The following is a 16,871-nucleotide window of genomic DNA, read 5'->3' as shown; positions in this document are numbered from 1 at the left end:
TATTTTAATCACATATTCAGTCAGCTCTCATATTTGCGTGATTTTCTTGTTGCACCGGGCAATTTTGATTAATGAAACGTTTTGATTCATAAGATATTGTAGGGCATACTTATTATCATATTAGAAGGATATGGAACAAGAAGCAAAGCTTGCCAGCAGGTCAGCATGAAATAAATCCTTCTGTGGGAGTCCTTCCTCCTTACTCCACTCCCTCACTAGGTGACAGATCAGGCTCAGGGAGACCAGATCCACAAGTGGGGGAATCACCCTAGCTGAAGAGCCTCATGTCTAGTTTCCATGGTCCCTTTAAGGGACATATCTAATTACCAGGTCACCATACTCAACAAAGGCCAAAGCTATGGTATCCCCATCAAGTATTTACGGCATATTTTTAGTTCCTCCAAGTCCAAATGCAATTTACCATTAGGGGTCATTTTTGCCATACGCAATGTTGCCTAGCAACACAGGTGACAGGCCACCTTATGAGATTGCTGGAGGAACAGCTGGGAAGTTAACTGAAGGTCAAATATGTGTGCAAAACAGGAAAGGGTTCATTACCTTTTAAAAAACAAAGCTGCTTGAGGTATAATTGACATAAAACTAACTACAGGTTTTTATAGTGTAAAATTCGGTAAGTTTGACAAATGTATACATCCATAAGTCCCTCACCACATTCAAGATAATGAATACATACATCAACCTCAATGTTTGCTCGTGCCCCTTAGTAATGCTTCTGTCCACTACACAACCTCCCCACTCCATCCCCAGCCAACCACCCACCTGTACTCTATTACTATAGATTAGTTTGCATTTTCTAAAATTTTATGTAAATGAAATAGTACAAGATATTATATATATACTTTTCTTTTGGAGGGCGGAGGAGGGTGAGGCACCTTTCACTCATCATAATTATTTTGAGCTCATTAGTTCATTCCTTTTTATTGCTAAATACTACTCCATTATGAGGATGTACCGCTATCTCTTGATCCAGTCACCATTTCTTGGCCATTTAGGTTGTTTTTAGTTGTGGTTGTTTCTTTTGCTGTTGATAGGGTTTGGTTTTACAATATATTCTTTTAAAACAAAATCCAAATAAGGTCAATACATACTTCTCTACTTCCTACTCTGTTTCTTAGCCAGAATACATCTGTGAAGAGAAATTTCCCCTCATCAACATTTTAGTTACAGTAGAGTCTGTGCTAGAAGGCTAGCGTTGGTGCTCAACTGAACTTCAGTTTCGGATAAGAGTAACTTCTTGCCCACAGGAATGACTTGGTGACGTGGATTATGACTCTGTCCCAACAGCTGGATTCCATAATTGTCCTTCAATTTGTCTGGGCATGAGACCAGAGGAGAATGTGCAGGGACATCTCTGTTTGGTGTGTACTGTGGCTCCTTATGGAACCTTCCTCTGGGACGGAAGGGAATGAGGCAGAAGTACCTGTAGGGGCTGTGGCTTCCTGGGTGCTGTCTGCCAGGAAGGAGAGTGAACACTGAGAGCCATTGGCTTCTCATTTCACAAGTTCTAGGAGAACCAGACCTTTCCAAGGGAGAATCCTATGATAGAAACCCTGACTACAAAATGGCCTTTGCAGTCTCCCTGGCCAAGCTCCAGGCAGAAGCCAGCTGTCCTATCTGCCTCGATTACCTGAGAGACCCAGTGACCATTCACTGTGGGCACAACTTCTGTCTGTCCTGCATCCACCAGCGCTGGGAAGACCTACAGGACATCTTCCCCTGTCCTGTGTGCCTCCACCACTGTCCTGACAGGAACTTGAAGAACTCCCAGTTACGTCACCTGACTGAAATTGTTAAGCAGCTGCCCACCACGAGGAGCAGGAGGAAAGGGCAGGAAGAGACGCCCTGTGCGAGAAGCACAATCAGGTTCTGGCCCTGTTCTGCGAGGAGGAGCTGGAGCTGTTGTGTCCCCAGTGCAGGGTCTCCTCTGATCACCGGGATCACCTGGTGACACCCATTGAGCAAGCTGCCGCTAGTCACAGGAGGAGGCTCAAAAGCTACAGTGAGCCCCTGAGGGAGCAGGGTGAGGATGCTGAGAAGAGGTTAGAAATCCACATTTCAAAACCATTTGAATTGCGGGGAAAGATGAAGATTCAGCAGGGGGAATTCTACTCTGATTTTAAACAATTTAAGAGTTTCCTGGGGCAGCCCCGTGGCCAAGTGGTTAAGTTCATGTGCTCCGCTGCAGCAGCCCAGGGCTTTGGTTCGGGTCGCTGAGGCGGGGTCTCACGTGCCACAACTAGAAGGACCCATAGCTAAAACATACAACTATGTACTGGGGGGATTTGGGGAGAAAAAGCAGAAAGAAAAAAAAAAGATTGACAACAGTTGTTAGCTCAGGTGCCAATCTTTAAAAAAAGGAAAAAAAGTTTCCTTAGAAAAGAAAAGGAATAATTCTTTTCAAATTACAGATGGAAGAGAATGCTGTTCAAGAAAAACTGAATGAAGACGAAGTAAAATTCTGAGAGCATACGTCCACACTAAAAATGCTTCTGATGAAACAGCAGAAAGGTGTGTGAGTCAGACCTGGATGTGCTCACAGATGTTGAAAGGATCTACAGCAAATATGAAAACCTAAACCCCAGCCTTCTTTTCATATGAATTCAAGAAAAAATGTATTGGGCCTTATGAACAATATTTTAAGCTACAGAAAATGATCAACCTGTTTAAGGTCTATTTGACGCTAGATATTGAAACCACGCACCCCAATCTTATCTCAGAAGACAGAAAAAATGTGACGTTGGGAAAGATGAAAGCAAACTTTCCTTACATCTCAACAGCTTTCCATTTTGCCAGCCATCCAGAGTCTTCAGAGGTGCTCTCTGGCAGGCATTACCGGCAGGCGGAACTAAGAGGCCGCAGTGAATGGGCCGCAGGGATCTGTGAGGGATCTTTTCCCAGAAATGCTGTGACTTCACCATCCCCAAAAGACGGGTGCTGGCGAATCCAGCTCTGGTCTTACACTGTCTTGCACTGGATACAAAAAAATCCAGGCAGATCGGCATGTTTCTGGGCTATGAATTGGAAGAGGTTTCATTTTGTAATTTGAATAACAGTTCTCATATCTACACTTAGACTGATACATTTAGAGAAAAACATAGGGCTTATTTCTACATCAGACCTACTTGAGACCTTCTTACAATCCGTATAGTAACCCAGAATGAAGAACGACCTGGGAGACCTTGGCATGTTGATATTGTTCATGAGTGCTACCTGGAATGTTATATAATTACCAGTTGTTGGATGATCTGATCTCAAGGATTACGGTGTTTTGGGCTTTGTTTGTGTGTATTTTTTAACTTTTAAAGTAATCACATATTCACAGAAAATTGCAAAGATAGTGCAGCATTTCGTTTATTAACACTTAGGACACAGTCATCGTCTGTCCCCCTGTCTCACTATCTATAACATATTTCTGAGCTGGCCTATTTCACAGAAATGCTGCAGGAAACAAGTGCCAAGGGCTTTTGTAATTCCAAAATAAAATACAAAACATGACAGTTTCTTTTCTTATATTGTCTTTTCAAATTTTCATAAATGCACTCACAGCATTTATAATTTTCCTATATATTCTCCATTTCTAGAAATTCACATTTATTAGATGTTAATTCCATGCTCTCTAACGTATTAAGGAAAAGGGCCTTTTACCTTCTCTAATGTTGGAGACAGAGAAGCCCATTTAATACCAGAAAGTGTTTAGACTACTATTGGAGAAACCAGTGGTTCAGGGGTTTGGAGGAGATGAGGAGGGAAGGACACATGAAAGGAATGTGACCAGTGACGTGGTGATGATGGCTCAGATCCTCCCGCAAGGGCAATGAACACCTGTCCCACGATTAACCACAACAGAAGTGGGCAACTTGGCTTAACCTGTAGGACACTTGAAAGGTTGGTGGAGGCTAATCCTGCCAGTATACGGACCTGTCCTGTGAAGTAGCGGCCAGGGTTACACTTCAGCCAATTTATAATACTCTAGGGTACAAAAAGCATGACATTCAACTTTTCGTTTCGTCTTTTTTTATACAAATTCTTTTCAGAATTCTATTTGTTTTGCTTTTGTCTTGCATTTTTTTTTTTTTTTTTTTTTTAAAGATTTTATTTTTTCATTTTTCTCCCCAAGGCCCCCCGGTACATAGTTGTGTATTCTTCGTTGTGGGTTCTTCTAGTTGTGGCATGTGGGACGCTGCCTCAGCGTGGTCTGACGAGCAGTGCCATGTCCGCGCCCAGGATTCGAACTAACGAAACACTGGGCCGCCTGCAGCGGAGCGCACGAACTTAACCACTCGGCCACGGGGCCAGCCCCTTGTCTTGCATTTTTAAAAGCCATGTCCATACATAACTTCAAAATACCACATACCTGGGTTGCATTACATTATGTTCAACTGCCAGCATTTTAGAAAATGCTTCTATTTGGAAGCCTGTTGTGTATTGTTTACAATTCTGGCAATAGAGTTTTATTTTGTATATCTGTAATTTTTGTTTATCTCTATAATGTGAGAAAGGTGCTCAGGAGAGCTTTCTAGAATGCATTTCTTTGAGGTTAAGAGTAACCCCTACATTGATCAGGGTAGCATGGTATGCTGTGGTAATCTCAGTTGCTTTTTAGGAAGACAAAACCCTTTAGTACTTATTCTTGCAAAGTGCAGGGAGGGTCAGCAGGCACTGCTCCATGACCTCACCCAGAAATCTGACACTCCCTCAGTCCTGTGCTATCTCAGCACAGGGTCACTGCGACTCGAAAAAAAGAGCATTAAAATGGCACACAAGCCTCAAAATCCAATACCAGGAAGTGACACACATTTTCTCTTCCTCCATTCTCTAAAGCTAATTGCAAGGCCCCACTAATCGCAAGGGGGCTGTAAAGATATATGTAATATGAGGTAAAAAAACCCCACAAACCCTACTGTTTACCACAAATCTCGAATCCAACTAGATATTTGTGAGATTTACATTAATAGTGAGTGCCAGAAATAAAATTCTCCAATTAGAACTATAAATAGATTCAGCTAGAAATTGATAATTTTGGCTCAATGTGATGGCGGTTGTTTAATAACTTCTCCCACATAGGAGAAATTTCTTTTAGTAAAATAAACCTTAAGACATTCTTCATTAGGAGAATTATAAAGTGTTATAATTTGGGGGACATTTTAAGAAATTTTCTTTCATTTTTTTTAAATTAATTTTTTTATTGAGATAACGTTGTTTATAACATATAAATTTCAGGTTTACATCATTATATTTTGCCTTTTATATAAACTATATTTGTGTCCACCACCAAAAATCTAGTTATCTGTCACTGTGCATGTGTACCCCGTTACCCTTTTTCCCCTCCCCCCACCCCTTCCCCTCTGATCACCACCAATCTATTCTTTGTATCTATTCTCATTATTATGAAATTTTGGCGATTCATCTGAAAAAAATCATTTAAACACAATGGAATGAAAGCAAAAAAATCTCTTTATTGGGAAAGGCTTCTCTGGATAAGGAGCCTAGGAGCTACTTAAATGACTGGAGTGACATGCTGGAGACCAGTGGTGGGGGTGAGGCAGACCAGAAATACAGACACACACACACACACACACACACAGAGTTCATACTTTATATGATTCTGACATGCACAAAATTCAGTTACCATGGTTAGTTAAATTAACCCAAGTCCCCCAGTGGTTCCAATTTCAATTAACCATGGTATATTAACTGTCAGTAATTCTATAAAGTACAAACTATAGGGACCCAGAGGGTGAAGTCTCCAGCCACAGAGGATACTGTCCTCAGCTAAATAACCAAGTTCATCACTTACAAGTTCTGCTTTCCACACAATGGGAGGACACAATTCAGTTACGTGTTCTCCCACCACATGGCAAGAATCACCTTTCCTCCAGTTTCAAATAACCTATTCCTTATCTTCTGAGCCCTCACCAAAGGCCCTTTAACTTCATGTTCCTGCCAAAATTCTCCTTATGACAATATGTGTATTCTCAAAGACTAAACTTACTTGTCATGGGCTTGCTGTTGGGCTGGCTAATCCCATTGTCTGTAATATGGATTAGAATACAGAATTACACTGTAGGGGAACACAGCATCCTGACGAAATTGACTTTAAGAGACAATTGTTCCACATTGATTGAATCTCCTAGAATAGGTGATTTAAAGAATTGATATCTTTGCCTCCTCTTCACACTTTAACTAAAATCAATCTGACACCTGGGACCTTATCACTCAGTTGACACTGTTTTCAGTAATTTCATAAGAGATCTAGCAGTAAAGTCACTTGAATACCATTCAGTCTTTATTTACTTCTCTTTGTTTATTGACTGTTCTTGACAATGAGATTAACAGGAATCAGCTGTGATTCTATACCAGTTTTCTGCTTGCCAGGACTCACGCCAACAGGGACTTTTCTGATTATAATTCTGTAGCTTTAGAGAAAGAGACAGCCCCTTAGGGAATGGGTGTGGGAATGCAGGGACATAATTTCAAAGTAATGCCCTCAGGACTTGCTGTTGAGGTTAAGGAATGAGAGAATTCAAAGATGCTTCCAAGAATTTCTGCATTTGCAGTTGGGCAAATGCTAGGAGATAAGTAATTTTCTGAAGTAGCAGAGAAGGTTGGAGGCAAATCAAGAAATATTTTTTATGTGTTAGAGGGACAATAATTTGAAAAACCCTGAGGCAGAACGGAGTGTGAATGGCTTGGCGCCAAGGAGGTGTGGGGAATGACTATTGTTCATTCCTGTGTTTCAGCTCCTATAATGGTGCCTGGTTATTAATAGGTGCTCAATAAATATTTGTGGTTTTAATTAACTAATTAATTAATTCAAGAATAAAAAATCTCATAGGTCAAAACCATGGCCCATTGCACACCTTGCTAATTAACTTTGTCTTCTTGGTGCCCTTAGATGGCCAACATTCTCTCTTCTTTCCTATGAGGGTTGACTCAGCTCTCAGCTGTCATTACAACAAAGAAATAGTAAAATCATCACTTCTCTGTCGATCAATGCCACCACCCATCTCCAATGTAGACCTTAATTTGTGCAAAGGAGAATGTGTCCTATGTGACAAAAAAAATGGTATTTATGATCCAATAAAAAAACATGCTTCTTAGGAACAATATGTAAACCCCATGTGATGCACTGAGGAGGATGTGACATCACACATACAGTATTCCTTCCTAAAATGCTTAACCTGAATCGAAAAAGGAAATAATCAGACAATCCCTATCATGGGAAGTTTGCATAACAAGTAGCTTAGACTCTTCAAAAATGTCGACTTTAGGAAAAATAAAGTGAGGCTGAGGACTCTTCTAGATTAAAGGAGACTAAAAAGACAGAGCAACTAATAGTAGTTTGAGATCCTTGATTGGATCTTAGATCAGGAAAAGAAATCTATAAAGGGCATTACCGGGATAACTGGGGAAATTTGAATAGGTCTCTACATTCATGATAACATAACAGTATTGTACCAATGCTAAATATCCTGATGTGGTAACTGCATTGTGGTTATGCAGGAGCAAGCCCTTATTCTTTTTTTTTTATTATTAAGATTATGATAGTTAACAACCTTGTGAAATTTCAGTTGTACATTATTGTTAGTCATGTTGTATGTACACCACTTCACCCTTTGTGCCCTCCCCCACCCCCCCTTTCCCCTGGTAACCACTGATCAGTTCTCTTTGTCTATATGTTAACTTCCACCTATGAGTGGAGTCATACAGAGTTCATCTTTCTCTGTCTGTCTTATTTCACTTAACATAATACCCTCAAGGTCCATCCATGTTGTTGTGAATGGGACGACTTTGTCCTTTTTTATAACTGAGTAGTATTCCATTGTATATATATACCATTATCTTCTTTATCCAATCATCAGTTGCTGGGCACTTAGGTTGGTTCCATGTCTTGGCTATTGTGAATAATGCTGCGATGAACATAGGAATGCATGGGACTTTTGGAATTGCTGACTTCAGGTTCTTAGGATAGATACCCAGTAGTGGGATGGCAGGGTCATAAGGTATTTCTATTTTTAACTTTTTGAGAAATCTCCATACTGTTTTCCATAGTGGCTGCACCAGTTTGCATTCCCACCAACAGTGTATGAGGGTTCCTTTTTCTCCACAACCTCTCTAACATTTGTCACTCTTGGTTTTGGATATTTTTGCCATTCTAACAGGTGTAAGGTGATATATTAGTGTAGTTTTTATTTGCATTTCCCTGAGGATTAGTGATGATGAGCATGTTTTCATGTGTCTATTGGCCATCCATATATTTTCTTTGGAGAAATGACTGTTCATGTCCCCTGCCCATTTTTTGATCAGGTTGTTTGATTTTTTTGTTGTTGAGCTGCAAGCCCTTATTCTTATGGGATATCTATTCTAGCATTTATCCTCTCAAATGGTTCAGAAGAGAAAAATAAAGCTATGTATTAGCAGAGAGAGATAAAGAAATGAGGCAAAATAAAAACAAGTGATTCTAGATGAAGAGTACCCTATGTGCACTATACTCTTCTTATAACATTTCTGTGGGTCGAAATCATGCAAGATGAAAAGATTTTAAGGAGTGAAAAAAATCCCACTCTTTCCTTTAACATGGGAAATATTCTGTCTTTAAGGACAATTGTAAAGGACAGTTATGATACTAGGAATTAGCATTGTGGAATATATAATATCTGCACATTGCTAGATATCTTTTTCCAAAACAACATGCAAAGCATCTTATTTCTTTTGTGTGCATATTCAGATTTCTGTTTTAATGATAAGAAACAGCTTGGTTTCCATAGTACCTAAAAGTGATGATTTTCCATTTCTTGGTTATACTTTTGAATATTCTATTGATGTGCAATATGGGAAACTATTTAGAAAATTGCAGTGAAATCGTTTTTAGCTGTGCCAATTATGCATGAATATCATAAGAAAGCATGCATAATATTGTAACACTTTAAAAAGGGTAAAATAAAAGCAAAAATAAACAAGTGGGACTACATCAAACTGAAAAAGCTTCTGCACAGCAAAGGAAACCATCAACAAAATCAAAAGGCAACCTGCCGAACAGGAGAAAATATTTGGAAATCATATATCCGATAAGGAGTTCAGAAATAAAATATATAAAGAACTCATACAACTCAATAGGAAAAAACCAATCTGATTTAAAAATGGGCAGAGGAATTGAATAGACATTTTTCCAAAGAAGACATCCAAATGGCCAACAGGTACATGAAAAGGTGTTCAACATCACTAATCATCAGGGAAATGCAAATCAAAACCACAGTGACATATCACCTCACACCTGTTAGAACGGCTATTATCAGAAAGACAAGAAATTAGTGTTGGTGAGGATGTGAAGAATAGGGAACACTTGTCCACAGTGGTAGGAATGTAAAGTGGTGCAGCCACTATGGAAAACAGTATGGAGGGTCCCCTCCAAATTAAAATAGAACTACCATATGATCTAGCAATTGCACTGCTGGATATTTATCTGAAGAAAACAAAAGTGCTAACTTGAAGAGATACCTGCACCCATATGTTCACTGCAGCATTATTACAATAGACAAGATATGGAAATGCCTAAGTATCCATCAATGGATGAATGGATAAAGAAAATGTGATGTGTATATATTCAATGGAATATTATTCAGCCATAAAAAAGGAGATCCTGCTATTTGAGACATGATGGTTCTTGAGGTTTTGAATTACACTAAGTGAAATAAGTCAGACAGAGAAAGACAAACACTGTATGATCTCACTCATATGTGGAATCTAATTTAAAAAAACTAAATTAAAAAAAATCAAACTCATAGATATAGAAAACAGATTAGTGGTTGTCAGAGGCAGGTGGGTAGTGGGATAGATGAAATGGGTGAAGGTAGTCAACAGGTACAAACTTCCAGTTATAGGATAAACAAATGCTGGGGATGTAATGTACAACATAGAGACTATAGCTAACAACATTGTATTGTATATTTGAAAGTTGCTAAGAGAATAGATCTTAAAAGTTCTCATCACACACAAAAAATTTATAACTGTGTACTGATGAATTGTTAGCCAAACTTATTGTGGTAATCATTTCACAATATATACATATATCAAATCATTATGTTGTATGCTAAAACTAATACAATGTTATATGCCAATTATATCTCAATTTAAAAAAGTGAAAATTAAAAAGCACAAAACTAATTTAAATTGTAAAAAAAGCAAGCTATGAAATAATATGTATAGGATGAATCCATTGCATTTATACATATATATAAAATTTCGAAAAGAGTTACATGTGTCTCTAAATATATAAAATAAAAAATGATTCAGAAACATACATGGAAAGGTTACAGGAACTAACATTGGGAAGGTGATGCAATTGTGTTTAAGGGATGGGTTAGTGGGTTAGTGGAGTCAGGGAGGGATAAGTTAGAGGAAAACTTGATCCTATACGTTTCTGTATCATTAGATCTTTTAAAATATGCATTGTTCATTTTGAGCTTAATTAATAATTTTTTCAAAAGATATTAGGTTAACAAATTGACTTACCACTCAGCATGTATAGTGTATTATTTCTGTGGTTTTTTGCTACTCAGAGGGAAGTTATTCAGACTCATTGAATTTTCTTGCTTGTTTCATTGTTGTTTGGTCATTTTGAGGACCTTAGCAGTTCATTGTATATTGTCATTATTCATGCAAGGCTAATCTCTTAACTTTTAGTTTCCCCCTTTATCCTCATTCTCTACTCCCATTCTCTCCCACCCAGGAATTCACACTATTGTACTTGATAAGCTATTTTAAATATGTGTGCATTAGGAGCTGGCCTGGTGGCATAGTGGTTAAGTTCGTGCCCTCTGCTTCAGAGGCCTGGGGTTCACAGTTTCAGACCCTGGGTGCGGACCTAGCACCGCTCATCAAGCCACACGGTGGTGGCATCTCACACAAAATAGAGGAAGGTTGGCACAGATGTTAGCTCAGGGTCAATCTTCCTCACACACACGCACAAAATAATAAATAAATATGTATGCATTTTTGCAAAATATGAAAAGTGGTTGTACCAACTTACATTCTTACCAGCTGTGTGTGAATGTTCCTGAGACAGCACATCACCAAGACTTTATATCTTAACACTTTGAAACTCATTTTGGGGTCTCTAGCAATCAGACAGAGATTGTCTTAAACTATCAGGGTTTGAGCTGATTAAATCAATGGACTCTTTAAGGGGTAGTCCATTCATGATTCTTCTAGTACGTAGCACTTCACTGAACCCAATTTAAACTTTGGAGTATTTTACCAGGACACATTCTCTATGAGGTGCTCTGAACTCCAAGTGTGTTCCCTTCATCCTGAGAGTTTGCCTCTCAGTCTCAATTTTGGAATCAGTAACTGTTTATAAGGGAAAATTCCATGCCCTCCTCTTGGGATCTTGTCCCCACCAATCGTCTCCAGTTGGTAGCTCACCATTGATTTCAGTGGGTAGTTGTATCCATGTGTGTGTGTTTCTCAGCTTCAGCTCACATTGAATTCCTGATCTCCCGTTTCATTCTGTGCATCATGTGAAAATCACAGTTTTCCAACTTGGCAGGGTCCTCAGAGTAAATCTCATTTAGTCCAAATCCCATCCGCTTATGTACATAACTGGATATACCCTGCAGTTGAGAAGCTTAAGTGAAAAGTATTTTGATATATTATGAATTCAGTGCTGTGCTTTAAGAAATATCTGTGGGGCTTAAGCCAAAGTATCTTTAATTGAATATTATTTTATCAGATTTTTGACAAGATTAAAATGATTGAGGTTGTAATTTTTATGCTCATTTACCTAATTCTCTTAGAGACGAGGATGTTATGCAACTTTCCCTAGGTGCCCCTGATAGTAGATGACTGAGGGGGAATCTCACCCAGGGCCAGGCTCTCAAGTCCCGGTGCCCGTATCTTTCCATAGTCCCATGGTGCCCCTCCATAGTTATGGGTATAGGTGGAATCCCGGGGGTGGAGAGAAGAATTGGTTTTCCCTCAAACATGGCAGTGAGCAGGGCCACAAGAGGAATGGTAGCCTTGTTTACATGAAACAGTATTTTCTCATCCTCAGGAAAGAATAGGCCCTTTAGGGTCATGTCTGCTTTCTGACCAAGACCAGTGCTGAGCTCGGATTCAACTACTCTGTGATCAAGGAGCTCCTCTGGACACCTACCTGTGCACCTGAGGCCAGTGGCCTCACAGGAACAAGACATTCAGGACAGGAAGCACGGTGAGATCTGAGGGTGTGTCTGTTCCATGGAGAAATGCTGCAGAGCCCAACCTCCTGAAGAAAACCCACCTCGGTCCAGTCCTTCATTCACAGCGCAGTGGCGGTCGAAGCAGCCCTGGCAGGACTCCAGGCAGAAGCCAACTGTCCCATCTGTCTGGATTATCTGAGAGACCCAGTCACCATCGAATGTGGCCACAACTTCTGTCGATCTTGCATCCAACAGTCCTGGGAAGACCGCTGGGACATGTTCCTTTGCCCCGTCTGCCGTCACCCGTGCCAACAGAGGCACTTCAGGAGCAACGCCCAGCTGGGAAGGATGATCGACGTCGCCAAGCTCCTCCACATCACCAGGAGCAAGAAGAAGAGGCAGGAAGAGAGGCGCTTGTGCGAGAAGCACAACCAGCTCCTGACCCTCTTCTGTGAGGAGGACCTGGAGGTGTTGTGTGCCCTGTGCACTCAGCCCCCTGACCACCAGGGCCACCAGGTGAGGCCCCTGGAGGAGGCCGCCTCTCATCACAGGCAGAGACTCAGCAGTTACATCGAGCCCCTGAAGAAGCAGGTGGCAGATGTTCAGAAATTAATAAGCATTCAAAGCAAAAAGCCCTTGGAACTGAGAGAGAAGGTGCAAAATCAGAGATGGAAATTAGCCTCTGAGTTTGAGCACCTGAACCGCTCTATAGCACGTGAGCAAGAGGCGGTTCTGGCAAGGCTGGCTGAGGAAGAGAGGGACATTCACCGGAAACTCAGTGCAAACATTACCGCATGTTCAGACCACATTTCCACCCTCAGAGGCCTACTGAAGGAGGTGGCAGAGAGGTGCGCGATGTCCGAGGTGAGACTGCTGACCGACATCAGGAGCATCCTCCACAGGTGCGAGCGCCTGGACCCCCCAGCTCCCTACTCGATCCAGTTAAGGAAAGAGGGGTGCAGCCTCCCTCCGCAGTATTCGGCTCTGCGGAAAATTATTCAGAAATTTAAAGAAGAAGTTACTCTGGATCCTGAAACAGCACATCCTAATCTGCTTGTCTCTGAGGACAAAAAGGCTGTGACATTTGTGAGGAAAAAGCAAAGAGTTCCTCGCAATCCAAAGAGATTTACAGTGGATCCAGTCGCCCTGGGTTCGGAAGGGTTCGACTGTGGCCGACATTACTGGGAGGTCCAGGTGGATGACAAGCCTGCGTGGGCCGTGGGGGTTTGTACAGATTCCCTTTCCAGAAAGGGAAAGCGGCCCCCTTCAGGACACAGCAGATGCTGGACAATTCAGCTGCAGAATGGTGACTATGTGGCACAAGGCGCTGTTCCTGTCCCTCTTGTGCTGAAGGAAAAGCCCAGTGGGGTTGGCATTTATCTGGACTGTGAGTTGGGTAACATTTCATTTTACAGTTTGAATGACAGGTCTCACATCCATTCTTTCACGGATACATTTTCTGAAGTGCTAAAGCCTTACTTCTGTATCGGACGTGACTCTAAACCTCTGATGGTCTGTGCAGTGAGAGATTATGAAGGATGAACAGTGACTCTGCTTCATTTTCTTCCTGTAGTTTATGTACAGTAGGTAGAATATTGTACAACTGTCAGTGAATCTAGCACCAAAAATTTTTAAAAATCACTTCTATGACTTGAGCACATGAGTAATGTTTCTGCATGTGTCAGGAGTAAGGCACTCACTGCTCCACACTATATTTTCAAGGATGTTTTTATGGGAAACACCTTCAAAGATAGAGATGGCATCTCCATCCAGACTTTCAGGACTCACGCTTCTCTCTTCTCTTTTTCCCCACACCTGGGAAAAGCTGATGAGAAAGGATGGGTGCTCCAGCCTTTGGTGCAGGTGAGAAGTTCAAACCAAACAAGACCCTAGTCGTGCCAGACCTTCCCAACAGCCCCACCCAGTAACCACCATAAACACTTCAGGCTAGTCTCCTCTCCCTGGGCCCTCAAGTCATTTTGGACCTTCTTGGGTAACCACCCTGCTTTCCCCATAAACCTCATTATATGAGCAATAAACATTTTCATATCCTTCTGGTGTGTGTGGCATCAGCCGTCCTGACACTGAACCAAATTTTGAGTGGTGATCCAGCCTGGCCTTACAACCTGGTCTTAACACTTGACATTCTGAGCAGGCTCATGGAGATGTTGACTACCATCTTCAGGGACTTTCTCCTCTTTCTTTGGCTCTGCTGACCAAGGCAAGTGTACACTTTCAGCATTTATGCTCTTACTTGCAAATCAGCCCACCTTTAATGGGGTCCCCTCCAAGAATAGTCTCTAAGACAAAGGAAGGAAGGGAGGAAGAGAGGAATGGAGGTGAGGAGGCAGGCAGGGAGGGAAGAAGGGAGGAAGGAAGAAAGGGAGTGGGGGAGGAAGGTAGGAAGGAAGGAAACTGGATTCAGGAGGAGGAAGCAAAGAACTAGAAGAGAGATCCACAATTTGACCTAATTGGAAATCCAAAATTTACTAAATTATCTATAGAACAAAAAAGATAAAACGATGAGACTCTTGGGGGCTGGCCCGGTGGCCAAGTGGTTAAGTTTGCGCACTCCGCTTCAGTGGCCCAGGGTCTCGCCGGTTCGGATCCTGGGCATGGACATAGCACCACTCATCAAGCCATGCTGAGGTGGCATCCCACATGCCACAACTAGAAGGACACACAACTAAAAATATATGACTACGTACCGGGGGCTTTGGGGCGAAAAAGGTAAAATAAAATCTTTTTTTTAAAAATGAGGTTCTCCTTTGTGCCTCCATAACCTAGATGCTGACTTAGTGGGATCCCACTAAATTCAAACATGGTACTCCCTATAATGTTAGTGATGTTACTGAAATAAAACAGACATCAAAGATGTATGCCTCATCTTAATCATCAGAACTGTCGCCTTGCCTAAATTCTCCATGGTCATAGCACACATTGTCCTAAAACGTCCAAGAGAAGGCATGATGATCTGACCCAGTGAGTAATTAATTAAAATCAAGTCATTGGCACTTACAAATTGGCTTCACAAAATGAGACCTTATGGATGACCCCACCCCTAGTTAAAATAGATAATATGACTAATCGTTAATTACAACAGGGCATTCAAGAATTGAAACCCATTATGCAAGATCTATTCAGAGTAGAGTTATTATCCCCACTGCTTCTCTGTTTAACCCAAATTTTGCCTGTTCTTTAACTTGAAAAGAATGGATGGCATCTCATAATGAATTACTACAACCTTAAGCTGTGGTCCTGCCCAATGTTGTCATAATTACTAATTCCATCCAATCAGCAATGGGTAAATATCTGTCTATTATAGATTTGGCCAATATGTTCTGTTTAGGGCTTATTTTAACAGCCCCAACAGCTTCCAGACATAATTTTCCTTCACCTCCAAAAGGATCTCATACATTCTACCCAGAAATCCTGGGTGCCTCAATGGCTTTGTCTTGGCACACCATCTTTGATGGCAAGATTTTTATTGCATCCAACTTTCTCTAGGAGTACCATTATGATTTACAATTATGACATCCTCCTCTAGAGATTCATTTGAACACTCAACTTTGGTTAATTTCCTGAAAATTACTTGGGAAACCAAGGTCATCTCTATCTTTGACACTGTCAAGAAATGGTTATTGACACTTTCAAAATCCACAACATTCCCTGACTTCAAAATATATTACAAATCTATAGTAATCAAAACAGCATGGTACTGGTACAAGAACAGACACACACATCAATAGAACAGAATTGAAAGCCCAGAAATAAAACCATGCATCTATGGACAGCTAATCTTTAACAAAGGAGCCAAGAACATACAATGGAGAAAGGAAAGCCTCTTCAATAAATGTTGCTGGGAAAACTGGACAGCCACATGCAAAAGAATGAATGTAGACCATTATCTTTCCCCATGCACAAAAGTAGACTCAAAATGGACCAAAGACTTGAAGGTGAGACCTGAAACCATAAAACTTCTGGAAGAGAATATAAGCAGTACAGCCTTTGACATCAGACTTAAAAGGATCTTCTCAAATACCGTGTCTACTCAGACAAGGGAAACGAAAGAAAAAATAAACAAGTGGGACTTCCTCAGAGTAAAGAGCTTCTGGAAGGCAAAGGAAACCAAGATCAAAATGAAAAAACAACCCACCAACTGGGAGAAACTATTTGCAAATCATATATCCAATGAGGTTAATCTCCATAATATATAAAGAACTCACACAAATTAACTACAAAAAAATAAACAACCCAATCAAAAAGTGGGTAGAAGATATGAACAGACATTTTTCCAAAGAAGATGTATAGGTGGCCAATAGGCACATGAAAAGATGCTCAACATCACTAATCATCAGGGAAAGGCAAATCAAAACTACACTTAGATATCATCTTACACCCATTAGAAAGGCTGTAATCACCAAGACAAAAAACAACAAATGTTGGAGAGGTTTCAGAGAAAAGGGAACCTTCATCCACTGCTGGTGGGAATGCAAACTGGTGCAGCCACTGTGAAAAACAGTATGGAGATTTCTCAAAAAGTTAAAAATGGAAATACCACATGACTCAACTATCCCACTACTGGGTATTTATCCAAATGACTTGACATGAACAAGTCAAAGAGACTTATGCACCCCTATGTTCACTGCAGCATTATTCACCATAGCCAAG

At 40.8% G+C, this 16,871-nt stretch overlaps 1 protein-coding gene across 1 annotated transcript; it reads left to right on the top strand.

Annotated features, from left to right (window-relative positions):
- The first annotated feature begins 1,582 nt into the window (after positions 1-1,582).
- LOC106837757 (tripartite motif-containing protein 75-like) lies at positions 1,583-13,742 on the top strand. The gene is made up of 3 exons (XM_070506528.1): positions 1,583-1,673; positions 1,820-2,060; positions 12,326-13,742. Exons 1-3 carry the CDS (start codon positions 1,583-1,585, stop codon positions 13,740-13,742), a joined length of 1,749 nt encoding a protein of 582 aa, XP_070362629.1.
- Positions 13,743-16,871: the final 3,129 nt, after the last annotated feature.

Source organism: Equus asinus, chromosome 3 (genome assembly GCF_041296235.1).
Source record: "Equus asinus isolate D_3611 breed Donkey chromosome 3, EquAss-T2T_v2, whole genome shotgun sequence".
Lineage (NCBI taxonomy): Eukaryota > Metazoa > Chordata > Mammalia > Perissodactyla > Equidae > Equus > Equus asinus.
Note: the sequence above shows the minus strand (reverse complement) of the source record. Positions and strands in the feature narration are given on the sequence as shown.